The sequence below is a fragment of the Hyaena hyaena genome, unplaced genomic scaffold (genome assembly GCF_003009895.1).
Source record: "Hyaena hyaena isolate Hyena2069 unplaced genomic scaffold, ASM300989v1 scaffold_111, whole genome shotgun sequence".
NCBI classification, from domain to species: Eukaryota; Metazoa; Chordata; class Mammalia; order Carnivora; family Hyaenidae; genus Hyaena; species Hyaena hyaena.
Genome location: NW_024080743.1, coordinates 1,179,844 through 1,197,304, shown reverse-complemented (window position 1 = coordinate 1,197,304; position 17,461 = coordinate 1,179,844). Strand labels below are relative to the sequence as shown.

The 17,461-nt window shown below is 34.7% G+C and overlaps 1 protein-coding gene across 1 annotated transcript in view; it reads left to right on the top strand.

Moving 5' to 3' along the window:
- HFM1 (helicase for meiosis 1) overlaps window positions 1–17,461 on the top strand; it is an 86,998-nt gene that overhangs the window by 4,946 nt on the left and 64,591 nt on the right. Inside the window, exons 3-10 of the mRNA XM_039236472.1 lie at window positions 782–1,094; window positions 6,725–6,990; window positions 7,373–7,420; window positions 13,994–14,064; window positions 14,531–14,663; window positions 15,263–15,414; window positions 15,999–16,076; window positions 16,288–16,446. Coding sequence (XP_039092403.1) covers window positions 782–1,094; window positions 6,725–6,990; window positions 7,373–7,420; window positions 13,994–14,064; window positions 14,531–14,663; window positions 15,263–15,414; window positions 15,999–16,076; window positions 16,288–16,446 — 1,220 coding nt within the window. The remainder of the gene's footprint in view (window positions 1–781; window positions 1,095–6,724; window positions 6,991–7,372; window positions 7,421–13,993; window positions 14,065–14,530; window positions 14,664–15,262; window positions 15,415–15,998; window positions 16,077–16,287; window positions 16,447–17,461) is intronic.

Sequence of the window (17,461 nt, the reverse complement as noted above, 5' to 3'; positions counted from 1 at the left end):
ATAAAGCTAAAAATAATATATGTGATCTAATGTTATACTGTTGATAAAATTTTGATTTTTAAATTACATGATAGTTCATATATGTATATTTTCTTAGATTTATAATTTATATATACGTATAGGAAAATGTATATTATATTATTGTATATATAGAATATACAGAATATATATATGTGTGTGTGTGTGTGTATATACGTGCGCATGCACACAAACACACACACATACACACACAAACACACTGGTATGGTAAAGCAAATTTATGCCCTAACAAGGCCTTTAGACCCTTCCTAACTTCTCAAGGATGTTTGTAAAGTCTCTGTAAAGAAATCTTTAAAATTTTGATGAAAACATTCCTTTACCTTGATTATAGAAACAATATTAGAAAATTAAAAGGATTGTATCATGTATTTTCATACTGAATCAAATTCAGTAACATTTTATATGATTGGTTGTTGTATTTCTGTGTGTAAATTAGTTATATATATAAATTTTCAAATCCTCATAATTATATATTTCTCGTAGATAAAATACTTAAGTATTATAATTATGGTTATTGCTGTGGGTCAGGTAGTAAACCTATTTTATAATGTAGGTTTTATATAAATTTCAAATGTCAGTAATTCTTGATTAGTTTCTGAATGCCCTTCAGTGATATAATATACAATAAGAGTTAACAATTACCTATATTTCAAACTTTTGAAAATTTTTTTACATATTTTCATGGTCATTTTGAAAATTGGTTTTCATGAAGAACATTTATTAATATATTCCATTTTCGTAGGTCAGGAAAAGAAGCCAAAAATGTTACCATCAAATTTAAAAATAACTAATGAAAACACAAATTATATTTCACCAACACAAAAATTCCAACTTGCCTTTTCCTCAAAAAAATATGGAGATGATGATCTGAATTTAGGAAGGACAGGTAACAATGACTTGTCATATGTTCCGGGCAAGCTGATGTATGGTTCTTCTCAGAAATACAAAAGTCACATTGGTACCGACATAGCACCTGAGGAAAATGTTCCAGATGATGCAAAATTAGTCAGTTTTGCAGGAGATAAAGGAGAGAGCACATCAGCTTTCCAAAAAAGGTAATTAACTAAATAAAATGCAGAATATTCAGTGATAAATTTGAGTATGAAGTATGATAGAATCTAAATGGAAAAAACATCAAGAACAAATAGAGTCTATATACCAGGTTCTCTGCCAACTCTGAGGTTCTTGCCTTCAGAGAGCTACAGCTTATTAGGGGAAAGACAGTAAATAACTAAAAATAATTGATTAAATACTTTGTAATATGACCGTTATTTTGATGAAATATATGGTTAAAGCAAAGGTTCTCAAATTTTGTTTTCAGGACCCTTTTACACTTAAAAATTATTGGAGATTCCTAAGTTTTTGTGTATGTGAGCTATATCTGTCAATATTTAATCATATTAGGAATTAAAATTGAAAAAATTTAAAAGGCAAACAATGCTTTAGTAATATTATGAAAATTGTTTTGATCTTATGAACTCTCTGAAAGAGTCTCAACCATCCTTTGAGAATTGCTGTTAGAGCATATAATATGGGGACCTAATCTGTTCTAGAGCACCAGGGAAACCTTTTCTAAAGAAGTGGTATATAAACTTAAACTTGAGGGATGCCTGGGGGGTTTCAGTTGGTTAAATGTTTGGCTCTTCATTTGGGATCAGGTCTTGATCTCATGGTTCATGAGTTTGAGCCCCACCTCGGGCTCTGTGTTGGAGCTTAGTGTAGAGCCTACTTGGGATTCTCTCTTCTCCCCTCTCTCTGCCCCCCTCTTCCCCCCACGGGCATGCTCGCTCTCTTTCTGTCTCTCAAAATACATAAATAAACTTAACCTTCAGGAGGTATAGAATTAAACTAAAGGCAAATAAAGGAGGAGAGTATTCTAGGGAGAAGGAATCGTATGTGAAAAAAAAGACCTAAGGTAGCACAGAGCTTGGCCTATTAGAAAAATTACTTTTGTTTAAAATCAGAGGGAATACTGAGGGATAAGGTTTGGAGAGGCTAAGTCATTCAGAGTAAGGTAGGCATGATAAACTTTGTGCTTTTTCTTAAGTATATGATTCAGAAACAGTCAAATAGAAGAGATGCATAGAGCAAGATATGCAGAAGGAGGGTGGGTAGAGCTTCCATGCCTCTCTAAGTACATCACCCTCTGAGCACCTTGGTGTGTTCACCACCTTGGAAGTTCTCTGAACATCCTGTTATTTAGGTTTTTTTCCTTTATGATAGTTTTATTAGATAGGCATGATTGATAAAATCATTGGCCATTGGTGATTGAACTGCATCTCCATCCCTCTCCCTTTTTTGGATGCCACAGGTGAGGCTGAAAGTTCAGTCCTTTAATCAGAGTTTATTTCTTCTGGCAGTTAACCCCAATCCTGAAACTATGTAGGAGTCCTTCAAGATTCACCTCATTAGCATAAACTCGGGTAGGATTGAAAGGGATTTGTCATGAATAACAAAAGATGCTTCTCCTACTCCTATTATATAGGAAATTCCAAGGGTTTGGGAGCTCTGTGCCAGGAACTGAGAACAAAGATTGAATGCATATTTCATATTATACTAAATAGGGTATCTTCTGTACTAAATAGGAAACTGTATACTAAATAAAGGTTTATTTCTGGACTCTGAATTCTGTTCCATTCCTAGCAGTGCTATTGCTGGGTCCTAGGGGAGTTATATTGTTAATTTTTTGAGGAACCTCCACACTGTTTTCCAGAGGGGCTGCACCAGTTCACATTCCCACCAACAGTGTTCCATTAACCAATAGGTCTGTAGGACATATCCCACACTGTCTTGATTGCTGAAGCTTTGTTGTAAAGTTTCACATTGGGGTGTGTGAATACTCCACTTTTGTTCCTTTTTTCAAGATTTGTTTTGTTCCTCTGGGTTTTTGCATTTTCATATGAATGTTATGATAAACTGGTCAATTTCTGCAAAGAAGCCAGCAGGGATTTTGATAGGGATTGTGTTAAATCTGTAGATCAACTTGAGGAGTATTGCCATCTTAATAATATTAAGCCTTCCATTCTGTGAATGTGGGATTCTTTCCCTTTATTTAGATTTCCTTTCTTTCAATGATGATGTGAGGTTTTTAGTAGACAAGTCATACTTATTTTGTTTATTCCCAAGTATTTATTTATTACTTAGGGAATTTATTCCTAGGTATTTTATTCTTTTTGATGCTTTTATAAATGGAAATAATTTTTTTTTCAGATTGTACAAGTGTATAGACATCACCAGTTGATTTTAGCATATATTGATTTTGTATCTGCCATCTTGTTGATAATGACTGTGACTTTTATTTATTTTTTTAATGTTTTATTTATTTTTTAAAAATATTTATTTATTTTTGAGAGACAGAGAGACAGAGTGTGAGCAGGGGAAGGGTAGAGAGAGAAGGAGACACAGAATCTGAAGCAGGCTCCAGGCTCTGAGCTAGCTGTCAGCACAGAGCCCGATGCAGGGCTTGAACCCACGAACTGTGAGATCATGACCTGAGCTGAAGTCAGATGTTTAACCGACTGAGCCACCCAGGTGCCCCTATTTTATTTTTTTAAAAATGTTTCTTTGAGAGAGGGATAGAGCCCATGTGCATGTGAGCTGGAGAGGGGCAGAGAGAGATTGAGAGAGAGAATCCCAAGCAGGCTCCACGCTGTCAGCACAGAGCCTGACATGGGGCTCGATCTCACGAACTATGAGATCATGACCCGAGCTGAAATCAAGAGTCAGGCACTTAACCGACTGAACCACCCAGGCAACTCCCTCCCTTTTTTTGTGACTCTGCATTTCATTGTTCAAGTGTTGTATCATCCACCTAATTGCTTTTTCCAGTAGTGTTCCCCTGCCTGGCTGCAGTTATTTTATTTTATTTTAATTTATTTATTTTTTTATCAGAATATTTTATTTTATTTATTTATTTATTTTACAAATAGTTTATTGTCACGTTGGTTTCCATATAACACCCAGTGCTCATCCCCACAAGTGCCCTCCTCCATGCACAGCCCCCCCCCCCCCCCGGCTGTAGTTATTTTGAAAAGTAGATGGATTCATCTAGGATTGAGGTTTTGCAAGATAAATATGTTAAAGGGATAAAGGGGAATTGGAGTTTAGAATATTGGTAAAAAAGAGTGGTCAAAAAGATAGGCCATGGAATCTAAGTCTATTAAAGGTGGATGAGAAAAGGGAAGGGAAGATAGTTTGGGAGAAAATAAAGAGGTTTATTACAGTAAATTTGTGTTTTTTGACCTCATTGGTACCTTATGCAAACAGTCTAACAGGTCAAGAGGTTGTGGTCAGAGAATGATATATCAGAATGATTGATTTGAGAAGAGGAGCAGTTCTGGATAATGCCAGTGTTTCAGATGATAGAAAAGGTGAATGAGGTTGTTTGAAGGAGAAAGTTACTGGAGATGAATGCCTAAGAAATGGAGAGGAGGGGATTTTGAATGGCTCATCTATGTGAATGTTGAAGTCATGCAAAAGGTGGCAGATTTGGGACAGTTTCTCCTTAAAATTTGAAAAGGTAAGAGTTTTTTAGGGCAATGCAATATTTTTGTTTAGACCAAGAAGTAACTGTAACAATCAGAGAAGAAGTTGAGAACAAAGAGGAGTTTATGGCTTGGAATTCTGGAGGAACTAGGAAGAATCTGAGGTCCAGAGAATTTAGATAACTAGCACATGGATAATGTTTTACTGTTTGCAAAACTTATTTCAGACTTTAAAGTCACACAGCTAGAAAGTGGAGAGCTTTGGTTTTAAACCCAGGTTTTTCTGATTCCAAAGTCTATGCTTTTAACTGCTAATGACAGCGTATAGCAAGGAGTCATACTGTGGCATAGTTGTTTTTCTATTTCATAGTCAGATTCTATTATCCAAGGCTAACCATCTGCTTTTGAATTTTTTTGTCTTCAAAGAGAACTGCCAGCATTGGAGGATGCATCCCAACAGTTTGCTCTAAAATCTATTTCTCAACCTGTAGTGTTTTTAAAGACTCATTCTGTCTTATAAGGAAACATGTCATTAAAATTAATAGTAGGGGCACTTGAGTGGCTCAGTTGGTTAAGTATCCAACTTTGGCTCAGGTCATGATCTTTCAGTTTGTGGGTTTGAGCCCCACATTGGGGTCTGTGCTCACAACTCAGAGCCTGAAGCCTGCTCCAGATTCTGTCTCCCTCTCGCTCTGCCCCTCCCCTGCTCACACTCTGTCTCTCTCTCTCTCTCAAAAATAAATAAATAAAAAAAACTTTTAAAAAAGTAGGAATAATAATTTAGAAAGTATTCTGTATTTGCACAATACTTGTTTGGGTGTCATTTTTTACAGAATATTGTAAGACTGATACCTGCTGTAAGTGTTGTATTAGGAAATTAATTAATTAATGGTCACTTCGTCCCTTAGGACCATGGCGAACAAATTAGTTGATGGGTTGTCTTTTGATCGGTTGAATATAATAAATTATAATCCTAAAAATGGCCTGTGTTTTCTAAAACTTTGCAAAAAAAGATGCTTCTTTGCAAAGTATTCTTCTTGACTTCTATACTTCTTTCGTATTTTTAATACTAAAATGATAATCAGATATTTGGGAAGTTGCTGCAGTTACTGACCAGAGACCACAGTATTTGTCCATGTGAGCCTCTCCATAAAGTTGCCTGGGTATTCTCATGATGTAGTAGCTAGCTCCTTTGAGTGTGAATGATCCAAAAGACCATGTGGGAGTGACAGTATTGTTTATGGCCTAGCCTTGGAATTCACACACCTGTACTTCTGTCATACTCTTCTAGTCGTATGACTTGAAGTCCTAACTTGAAAAGGGTGTGCATAGCAGGAGACAGGGATCATTGGGGCTGTTTTGGAGGTTGGCTACTACAAGTAGATTTATTTGAGTTTTAGAAAAGTGAAAAGACATAATTCAGTGGTAAATTTAGCAAGTCGTATTTTAGGGGAGTGATTAAATTTTATGTTTGAATAAATAAACCACAGTCTATGGATATTTTTGTTTGTTTGTTTAAATCATTTTTTTCTTAAATAGTTTATCGTCAAGTTGGTTTCTTTGTAACACCCAGTGCTCATCACAAGTGCCCTCCCCCATGCCCATCACCCCCTTCCCTTTCCCCCCACCTCCATCAGGCTTCAGTTTGTTCTCAGCATTCAGGAGTCTCTAATGGTTCGCCTCTCTCCCTCTCCCCCACTATTTTTCCCCTTCTTCCTCATGGTCCTCCGTTAGCTTCCTCCTAATCCACCTATACGTGCAAACATATGTTATCTGTCCTTCTCTGCCTGACTTATTTTGCTCAGCATAACACCCTCTAGTTCCGTCCATGTTGCTACAAATGGCCAGATTTCATTCTTTCTCATTGCCATGTAGTATTCCATTATATAAATATACCACATCTTCTTGCTCCATTCATCAGTTGATAGACACTTAGGTTCTTTCCATGTTTTGGCTATTGTTGAGAGTGCTTCAGTGAACATTGGGGTACATGTGCCCCTATGCATCAGTGCTCCTGTATCCCTTGGGTAAATTCCTAGCAGTGCTATTGCTGGGTCATAAGGGAGTTCTATTGTTAATTTTTTGAGGAACCTAGTCTATGGATATTTTTAAAGGGACCAATTTTATGCTACTTTTTCCCAGTCTGACTGAGCAGCTGTTACAAACGCAAGCATGTTTTTTATGGGTTTTTTTTTTTGCAGATTATTTAAAATATCTAACAGTATACATGAGGATGTTTATTCTAATGATAGTACAAACCTGGACTCTCCTGTTGGCTCAGTGAAAATTGTCCCAACAGAAATGAATAAAGGAGAATCATGGAAATGTAGCAAAAATAAGCAGAAACATCAGTATTCAGACATTAACATGTTTACAGCAAGTGGTGTTTTTTATCCTTCTGAAATTAGAGAAGACATATTCAAAGCACCAACTTTTTCAGTTGCATTCCAGCCTCATGAAGTTCAAGGTAATTCCTTGTTTTTTCAGTTAATTTTAAAACAGTACAAATAAGTCTGTATTTCTCACCATAAGGAAAAGTTAAAAAATAGTAAATTTAAGTAGGTTATCTATGTGTAATTTTTGCATTTCTTTATCATACTGTATTTTTTAAACTATGACCTAGGGCACCTGGCTGGCTCATTCAGTAGAACATGCAACTCTCGATCTCATGTCATGAGTTCAAGCCCCATGTTGGGCAAGGATCCTACTTAAAAAAAAATAAATAAATAAAATTACAATATAATATTTTTTAACTGTGCTCTCAATAATAAGTTATGCTAATTTTATTGAAGCAGTCTGTATGGAAGAGGTTAAAAATACTTATATAAATATGTAGAATTTTTTTTTAGGGGTAACAGAAAATGATTTTGATTCCTTGAAGGCTGTCACAGAAATCCGTATCCTTTGTTGTTTTACTACAGCAGCTTTATATTTGAAATTATAATTTGTAAGCATGTTATTTCATTGTGTCTATGTTTATTTTGGTTGACAAAGAAAAAGAGGGAAAAGTGAATCTTTTAGGTCATACAAGAGACCCAATGTGTGTGATAGTCTTTGCTATTCATAGTGTGGTCTGCAGACTTGTGCTAGTTTGTGAACTAGTTTGTTACTAGTTTGTGACATGAAAGTGCAAAAACAAGTGTTATGTTATTGGCTGAACTTTTAGCATATTCACTTTCAACTAGATACATGTAATTTCTGATGCTTTGGGTAAGGATAGCGTATTAGGATAAATATGAGTAGGGGAAATAAATGAGAATGGTACATTCTGTGAATTGGAGACTTTTTTTTACAAATCTAGTATTTTTTTTTTAAAAGAAATTTGCAGTTTATACCTATAATCTGATATATGTGTCTGGGCATATCTAGTATGAAAATTTTGAGTATATATGTGTGTTCTGGAGGCAACATCCGTTTTGCTTTTTTGATACCCTGTGTATGTCTGTAACGCAGTGTGCTTACTGTTTTTTATTATAATTCATCAGCTGTGACTATATGTTTCCCTGTGACCTTCAAACTTCTTGAAGGCAAGGGCCATCCCTTATTTATCTTCCTATCTCCAAATACATTGAAAGGCAGGTAAAGTAAGGAAGTTGTTCTGGCAAAAAAGTAGTCATGAGCGAGGATGAGGGTAGAATAATGTGGAATATGTTAGAAAGACCAAGCATTCCAGTTTGGCTGAAATGAAAGCTATGATTACAGGACTAGTCAGAAGTAATGATTGATAGGTATCGTAGGATCAGATCATTTAGTGCCATGGATACCAAAGTTGAGAGGGTTGTGTTTTTTTTGTTTGTTTGTTTTTTTAATAAGCAATTGGGAGGAGCCATGCGGTATTTTTGAGCAGGTCAAGTTACATCATCAAAATCACGTTTTAGGAATATAGAATTAATGACTCAAAGCTGAGGAAAGCTCTAGACTCCACAAAAGTTGTTGTCTAGGTTGCAAACAGAAAATGAATTCCAGATATTGGGCAGTTGAGTTGGAGGAATCTAGGGGAGAGTGATTCTAATCCTGGGTACTCAGGGGACTGAGATAATTCTGAAGTACGGTTAGAAAATATTTGCTTGACTCATCATGAAATTTTGCCTCCAGTGAAGATAACTGAACTAAGTTAGAATAAGGGGAGGGAACAGTAAAGGGTTATATATGATGACATCATAACTTCAGATATAGCCAGCCTTCAGTGCTTCTGTTCAGCCTAATGTCTCAGTCCTGCTATATTTTCTTCTCTCTGGTGATCTAAATGTGGTTGGAACATAGGAAATAGGTTAGCCTTAAACAGTTAAAGTTAGTTTCACTAGCTGTATGATGGGAAAGTCTTCTCATCCCCTACTAGAATTTGCCCTAATATGACACTAACTTTTGAAGAGTTTTAAAAACTTGCATGCTATATTAGCACAGCTGAATATAGCTGTTGTTTAGGTCTCTGTTAGTTAAGACTACTGCCAATGGGGGCTTCTCTGTGGCTCAGTCCGTTAAGCATCTGACTTCAGTTCAAGTCATGATCTTGTGGTTTGTGAGTTCAAGCCCCACATTGGGCTCTGTGCTGACAGTGCAGAGCCTGTTTCAGATTCTGTGCCTCCCTCTCTCTGTGCCTCTCCCCAGCTTGCACTCTGTCTCTCTCTCAAAAATAAACAAACATTAAAGACTACTGCCTATGCTCGTGTGTATTGATTTATTGTCCAAAAAGTTCATTTGCTGTCAAACCCACTAAACTGATACACTATATTGTCTCTAAATGTATATTTAAAGTGGGAGACTAAAGGCTTTTCATGATAATTTGAGAGTTTTGGAATTATTTGGACACAGCATATATTTTGACTCTTAACAATATTTTACTGTATTTGAATTATGAGAATAATACAAGTTTGGTCAGATTGATTTTGCCATAGTAGTCTTGTCATTTTCAATTCTGCAGACATTTTCATACTTGTTATAACATATAATTGCAGTGACACTGCTGAGAGTTTGTTGAACAAAAGGAAAAATTTGATATCAAGTGCTGATAGTGATGATAAATGATGTTAGTAAGTTGAGTTTTTTTCGCAAACTAGAAAACGAATTCTGCATCTACTCTGAATCAAAGATCCATTTTTGTGAATGTAAATTAATGTGCAGCAGCCTAATGTGAGAAAAACCAGCATGATGGCCCACTTGTGGGCTTATTACAAATAAGTATCTTATAGGAAGAGACATATTTTGAAGGAAAAATGAGATTCCTTCAAAAGCTTGATGGATTGACAAATTCAAAATTATACTTTTGTTTTGGCACAAATATTCTGCTTCTCTGTACAACTGGAAGTAAAGTAAAGATTTGTAAATTATCTACTTGATTTAATAAATGCAAACCTATATTAATTGAGTGCTTAACTGTCTGCCAGGCACTGTTTATGATATTTGGAATATGTCAGTTAAGAAGACAGACCATGAGTTTGAACTCATGGACTGTGAGATGATAACCTGAGTTGAAGTCAGACACTTAACCGACTGAGCCACCCTCTTTTTTTCTTTTAAAAGCTCACTTGTAAGGTGATACTATGCAGTATTTGTCTTTCTCTTTTTGGCTTAATTCATTTTGTATAATGAATGCCCTCCACGTTCATCCAAGTTGTTGAAAAAGGCAGAATTTCCTTCCATTTTAAGGCTGAATTGTATTTTATATAGTGTGTGTGTGTGTGTGTGTGTATCACATTTTCTTCATCTATGTCTTGACACACACTTAAGATTGTTTCCCTACCTTGGTTAATGTGAATAATGCTGCAGTGAACATGGGGATATAGTTATCTTTTTGAGATAACTGATGTTGTTTCTTTTGAATATGAAGTATTCCTTTGAAAAGAAAACTATTTCTAATTTTAGTTTTTGGAGGAAAAACTTCATACCGTTTTCCATAATGGCTGCACCCTTTTACATTCCTACCAAAAGTGTACAAGTTCCCCTTTCTTTACATCCTCACCAGCATTTGTTACTTTTTGTCCTTTTGTCTTTTTGACATCCTAAGAGGTATGAGGTGATATCTCATTGTTGTTTTAATTTGCATTTCCCTGATGATTAGTGATGTTGAAATCTTTTTCATGCATTGTTGGCTATTTGTGTCTTCTTTGGGAAAATGTCTATTCAGGTCCTTTGCTCATTTTTAAATTTGGGTTTTTGCTATTGAGTTGTACAAGTTCCTTGTATATTTTGGATATTAACCCCTTATCATATATATATATATATTTTACAAATATTTTCTCCTGTTCCATAGGTTAATTTTTCATTTTGTTGATGGTTTCCTCTCCTGTACAGAAGCTTTAAAAATTTTTTTAAATGTTTTTATTTATTTCTGAAAGACAGAGAGAGACAGCGTGAGCAGGGGAGGGTCAGAGAGAGACGGAGACACAGAATCTGTAACAGGCTCCAGGCTCTGAGCTAGCTGTCAGCACAGAGCCTGATGCGGGGCTCGAACCCACAAGCTGTGAGATCATGACCTGAGCCAAAGTCGGAGACTTAACCGACTGAGCTACCCAGGTGCTCCAAGAAGCTTTAGTTTGAAGTAGTATGCTTGTTTATTTGCCTTTGCCTTTTTTCTTTGAGAGAGAGAGAAAGAGAGAGCACCTGAGCTGGGGAGAAGAGCAGAGGGGGAGAGAGAGAGAATCTTAAGCAGGCTCCGTGCTCAGTGTGGAGCCCAACACAGGGTTTGATCCCAAGACCCTGGGATCATGACCTGAGCTGAAATCAAGAGTGGGACACTAAACCAACTGAGCCACCCAGGTGCCCCTTGCCTTTAGTGTTAAATCTAAAAAAAAAAATCATTGCTAAGACCAGAGTAGGAGAATTTGCTCCCTATGTTTTCTTCTAGGAAGTTTAGGATTTGATGTTTTACATTCAAAGGATTAATCCACTTTGAGTTGATTTTTGTATATAGTGTAAGATAGGGGTCCAGTTTCATTATTTGGCATATTATCCTTTATTGAAAACATCATCTTTTCCCAGTTCTTGGCTCCTTTTTTTGGAAAAGTTATTGACCATATGTGCACAGATTTATTTTCAGGTTATCTGTTCTGTTTCATTGTTCTAGGTGTCTGGTTTTTATGGCAATACCATTCTGTTTTTGATAACTGTAGCTCTGAAATACAGTTTGAAATCAGGGAGTGTAATGCCTCTGGCTTTGCTTTTCTTTCTCAATGGTGCTTTGACTGTTTGGGGTCTTTTGTAGCTACCTGTGTGATTGCTTTTTATGTTTCTCTGAAAAATACAGTTGGAATTTTGATAAGAATTGCATTGAATCTGTAGATTACTTTGGCAATTCACAATTTCGCAATATTCTTGAATCTTTGAACATGGAATATCTTTTTATTTGTGTCTTCTCTTTCATCAGTGTCTTTTCATTTTCAATGTACAGATCTTTCGCCCCCATGGTTAAATTTATTCCTTAGTATTTTGGTTTTTGATGCTATTTTAAATGGGATTGTTTTCTTCATTTCTCTTTCTGATATTTTGTTGTTAGTGTATAGAAATGCACCTGATTTTTGTGTATTTATTTTGTGTCCCGCAACTTTACTGAATTTGTTGATTAGTTCTAATAGTAATGTGGTGGAGTCTTTAGGGTTTTCTCTATAGAATATCAGGTCATCTACAAATAGAGACTATTTTACTTTTTTCTTTTAAATTTAGATACCTTTTATTTATCTTTCTTGCCTAAATGCTCTGGGTCAGATTCCCATGTTGAATAAAAGTGGTGAAACTGGGCATCCTTGTCTTGCTTCTAATCTTAGACAAAAAGCTTTCAGCTTTTTACCATTGAGTATGTTAGCTGCGACTTGCAATATATGGCCTTTGTTATATTGAGGTACGTTCTTTACCTAGTTTCTAGAGAGGTTTTGTCGTGAAAAAATACTGCATTTGTCAAATGCTTTTAGATGATCATATGATTTTTAGCTGTAATTTTTTTTTAAAGTAAGCTCTATGCCCATTGTGAGGCTTGAACTCACAACCCTGCGATCAGAAATCACATGCTCTACCAGTTGAACCAGTCAGGTACCCCTATCTTTAACTTTTTAATGTGGGAGTATCTTGTTGATTGATTTGTGGATATTGCACCATCTTGGATCCCAGAAATAAATTCTATTTGTTCATTGTGTATGAATCTTTTAATGTACTGTTGAATTTAGTTTGCTGATATTTTGTAGAAGATATCTACGTTCATTAGGGATATTGGCCTGTAATTTTCCTTTACTGTAGTATTCTTATCTGGCTTTGGGATCAGTGTAAAGTAAGTCCCTTAAGCTATCTTCATTTTTTTTTTTTCATTCTTTTCTCATTTTGCTTCTCTGACTTGATTAATCTTATTGCCCTGTCTTTGAGTTCATTGATCCTTTCTTCTCTTTGAACTGTCTGCGTTTGAACCCTCCTAATGAGTTTTTCAGTTCCCTTATTGTACTCATTAGCTTTATGATTTCTGTTTGATACTTTTTTGTATCTTCTTGTAGTTGCAAATAGAGACTCAAGTAGTTGAGAATGTGCCAGAATTATCAGTGTCCCAAAGAGGAAGGTTGTAATCAGCATCTAGGTGCAAACTAATCAGAAGCCAGGACCTGAGGCAACAGCTGAGAAAGTATACAGTAGAAATCCTTTCTAGGTGGAAACTGGAGATGAACATTTTTGCTGCTTCCTCTGCACCAACCCTAGATGTCCACCTGCAGAGGAATGGAAGTTGTGCCTGTGCCCATTTAAGAATTGATTATTCATGGGGGTGCCTGGGTGGCTTAGTCAGTTAAGCATCTGACTCTTGATTTCAGCTCAGGTCATGGTTTCATGGTTTGTAAGATCGAGCCCCATGTCAGGCTCTGTGCTGGGTGTGGAGCCTGATTGAGATTTTCTTCTTCCTGTCCCTCTGCCCCTCTTCCCTACTCATGCTCTCACACACACACTCTCTCAAAAAAGGAAAAAAAAAAAAAAAGAATTATTTGTTTGCTGTAGTCCTATGGGACTCATAAATGCAAGCCCTGTTGATTTATGAAGTTGGGTGTTTTGGGGTGTTATCCCTTGAATGAGAGCCTTAAAGCTGTAGGTAGTCACATTTTTGCTCCTGAGGGAGAAGCTGGAACTTGAGAGTTCTTTCCCAATTGGATGGTGCTGTGCCAAGGATGGAATTTAGGGTAAGAGTTGTCTCAGCCTTTCCTACACATTCCATCGTAGGTATTTTCATTTACCAATGTGTAGGAGTCACTTAACTAATTTCTGGATTTTTTCAAAATTGTTCCATGTGTAGCTATATATTTGTTGCATCTGTGGCAGGAGAAGTTCAAGAGCCACTTGCTATATTGGTCCTTTCCTCTGTATCTATTTCTTTCTTACGATGTTAAAATAGCAAGTATTAAAGCCTCATTATTAAATATTTTCAAAGTTAATTAGCTGAATTTTAAAATTAAAAGTAACCAATTCTTGAAATTCTGAAATATTTGACTCCTTAATGGTATTCTAAGCGGCAAAATTTAGAAGTATTTTCAAAGAATTCCCATATTTTAACTATATACAGTCCAAAGCCTTTGATGATGTAAGTATTTTATTCTGAATTTTACTTATCTGCCTCTTCTTACTAGATAGTGTTTTCTTTAAGGGCAAGGACTAGATCACATTCATCTTTATGTTTCTAGTGCCATGCTCAGTGACTGGTACATTATAGGAACTCAAAAAATATTTGCTAAATGAATGCATGTGATTTTCATAGGTGGGTTTGTTTACATTGTATTTATAAAAATTTCTCTGGAAACAAAAGAAATAATTTTTTCTAGGTCTGACGTATTACTTTCACATAAAAAACAAAATGATAAATTATTAATAGTAGGTTTTTTTGAGGTTTGTAGATCTAGAACAAGGTTAGAATTTTAATAAGTTTAGAGGTAAAAATAATTTGAACTATTATTCCAGAGATTCTTGCTTACATATTTTCTAACAAATTGAGAGTGTGAATGAAAAATTCTTTATATATATATCATAATCAATTAAATTTTATTTTTTAGCTTCTTTACACAGATAGAAATTTTGTGATTTGTGCTCCAACTGGTTCTGGGAAAACTGTAGTGTTTGAACTAGCTATAACAAGATTGTTAATGGAAGTACCATTGCCATGGTCGAACATTAAAATTGTTTACAGTAAGTATATGTTGTAAGAGTGATTAATTATAATAATGAAAAACCACTTAAGGCAAAAGTAAGAAATAAATTCAAGTTCAAGCCATAGGAATTAATATTTGGTTCTCCATACATTTTTTTAATGAAGACATATCACATTTGATCTTGTCTGTTAAATTCAAAACACATTTTCCCAGAGTTGTAAATAAGAAGTAATATTTGAGTTGTGAATTTGACCTTTATATGTTTATTTTTAAAAGGACAACAAGATGAACAATAAATTGAAACATTTTGTAATTCTAAAAATTTCCATAAGAACCTCTGCTCTCCTTTCATCAAAGTAATTTATGTACATGGTTAAAAAACATCAGTTATCACAAAAAGGCTTGTAATGAAGACCAGCAATCTCCTGCCTTACTTCATTCTTAGTTACAAGAATTTTTAGTTCAGTGTGGTTATTACGTATCTCTAAATAATATGCTTATATTATTAACTTTCAATTAATAAATATTAGGCAGCACCTAGATGTATAGTTTTATCCTAATTTTATTAACCAGTGTTTGTGAAAATAATTTTAAAATTGTACTGACATTCAAAGTAAATATCTCATATTGTTGTAGTGGCACCAATAAAAGCCCTGTGTAGTCAGCGTTTTGATGATTGGAAAGAAAAATTTGGACCAATAGGATTGAATTGTAAAGAACTCACTGGAGATACAGTAATGGATGACCTATTTGAGATTCAGCATGCTCATATTATTATGACAACTCCAGTAGGTGTTATTTATATTCTATTAATTTTGGGGGTTATTAGAAAATATTTGTTTCTCTTCACCAAGAATAAAAGTTAAAAGAAAATACAAAGTAGAAGAATATATTTGCAGTGTAAAACCAGCAAACATAAAAAGTACTAGTGTTTAGGTTATATAAAGAATACATCCTAATCAGTTGTAAAAGACAAATTACCAAATGGGAAAAATAGGCAAAAGTTATGAATAAGCAATTTGTTATTGAGGATAATTTATAATGATACTTGTTGCTTGCATTCTTTTATCCAAGTATTATGTATTGGAGAGGGAGGAACTTGGAGGGCTTAAAAAGGCAATTAGACTATATTTTTAATCTTTTTGGTTAAACTTAAAAATAAATGGGGGTTTAGTTTTTTAAGCACTTGTAAGACTATCAGAATCCTTTAAAATGTTTTTAATCTTTACATTTTTTTCAGAATACTTTTAAGAACTGAAAGTTTGAACTAAAATACTGCCCTTCATTTGTATCATGTTAAAAGTTTTATTGACATCTTAATCTTTATTATAATTCTTCCATCATTTTAAGCCACTTGCATTTTTTCCTCTAGGAAAAATGGGATAGCATGACTAGAAAATGGAGAGACAATTCTTTGGTCCAGCTGGTTAGACTGTTTCTCATTGATGAGGTAGTGAACATATTATTCACTTTTAGAGATAAAAGTAAAATGATTAGAATGGATAGAAAGAAACAAGACATTTTCAGCTGAACTATATGTTTGTTTTATCTCTTCAAGTGGAAAAGTTTTTTTCTTAAGGGAGAGTGCTAATATTATTATGGATTTTAAATGATTAAATAATTTATTTTTATAGTCATTTTTTTCTTGATTTCTTTCTTAGGTACATGTTGTAAAAGATGAAAATCGTGGACCAACTCTTGAAGTTGTAGTCAGCAGAATGAAAACTGTACAGTTTTTATCTCCTACTTCAGAAAATAGCAGCACAGTAATTCCAATGAGATTTGTAGCTGTATCTGCAACAATTCCAAATGCTGAGGATGTAAGTCTATCAGATTTTTTTTTTATCACTATTGAAATATTTTGTCACTTTAATCTTAGAGGAAATTAAGGGTTTTTTTCCTGAAAATTTCAGAACCAATTTAGTAGGAAAGTATGTTGTAGAAAGTTATGGCTAGATCTCATAGGTATGGCAGTTTTGGGCCTTAATATTTGGTTGATTTGTTTAATAAAGCATTTTTGGTACAAGTCTCTTGTTTACTAATATCTTAGAGTCTTGGTTTTTATGAGTTTTCAGATGCCTCATAATAACTTGACTAATAACTTGTTATGGTTGTTCTAATGAGCTGACTCTGGTTGAATAGCAAAGTACACTAGAGAATGAAAATAATTGCTTAAGTGATTACTATCCACCTTTTCACATTCTATGTGACTGGCATTATAGTAAGCACTAACGATAGATAAAGAAGTGAAAACATAATAGACCCTGCACTTGAGGAGGATCTTGTGGTTAATGGGTAAAAAAAAATAATTGTATGCTGTATTACACTTGCTGTAATGAATATATGTCCTAACTTTTTCCTCAACATTTGGGGAAACTTCTTGAAGAATAGTAATTTTTTCTCACTCTTATTCACTTCTCAGATCACTGTAGTCTTTTTTCTCCCACTACTTACAAATTTCACAAATTGTTCTTAATCCCATGGAAAATTTTGCCTGTATCTTTAATTTGGTACAATTAAACATTTTCTTGTTCTTAAATTGACACCTTGTTTTGTTCATGTTCAAGAATAATAGAAATTTTAAGTATATGTCATCAACAGAAACCTAGTATTTGTCATTCTAGACGTATAGGTAGAATCATAATGTGCATGCTCTTTTATGACTTGCAAGTCACCTACAGTCTTTTCCATGTCATTAAATATTCTTTTTTAAAAATTTTTTCAAGTTTATTTTTGAGAGAGAAAGAGAGTTTGAGCAGGGGAGGAGCAGAGAGGGAGGGAGACACAGAATCTGAAGCAGCCTCTAGACTTGAAGCTGTTGGCACAGAACCTGGT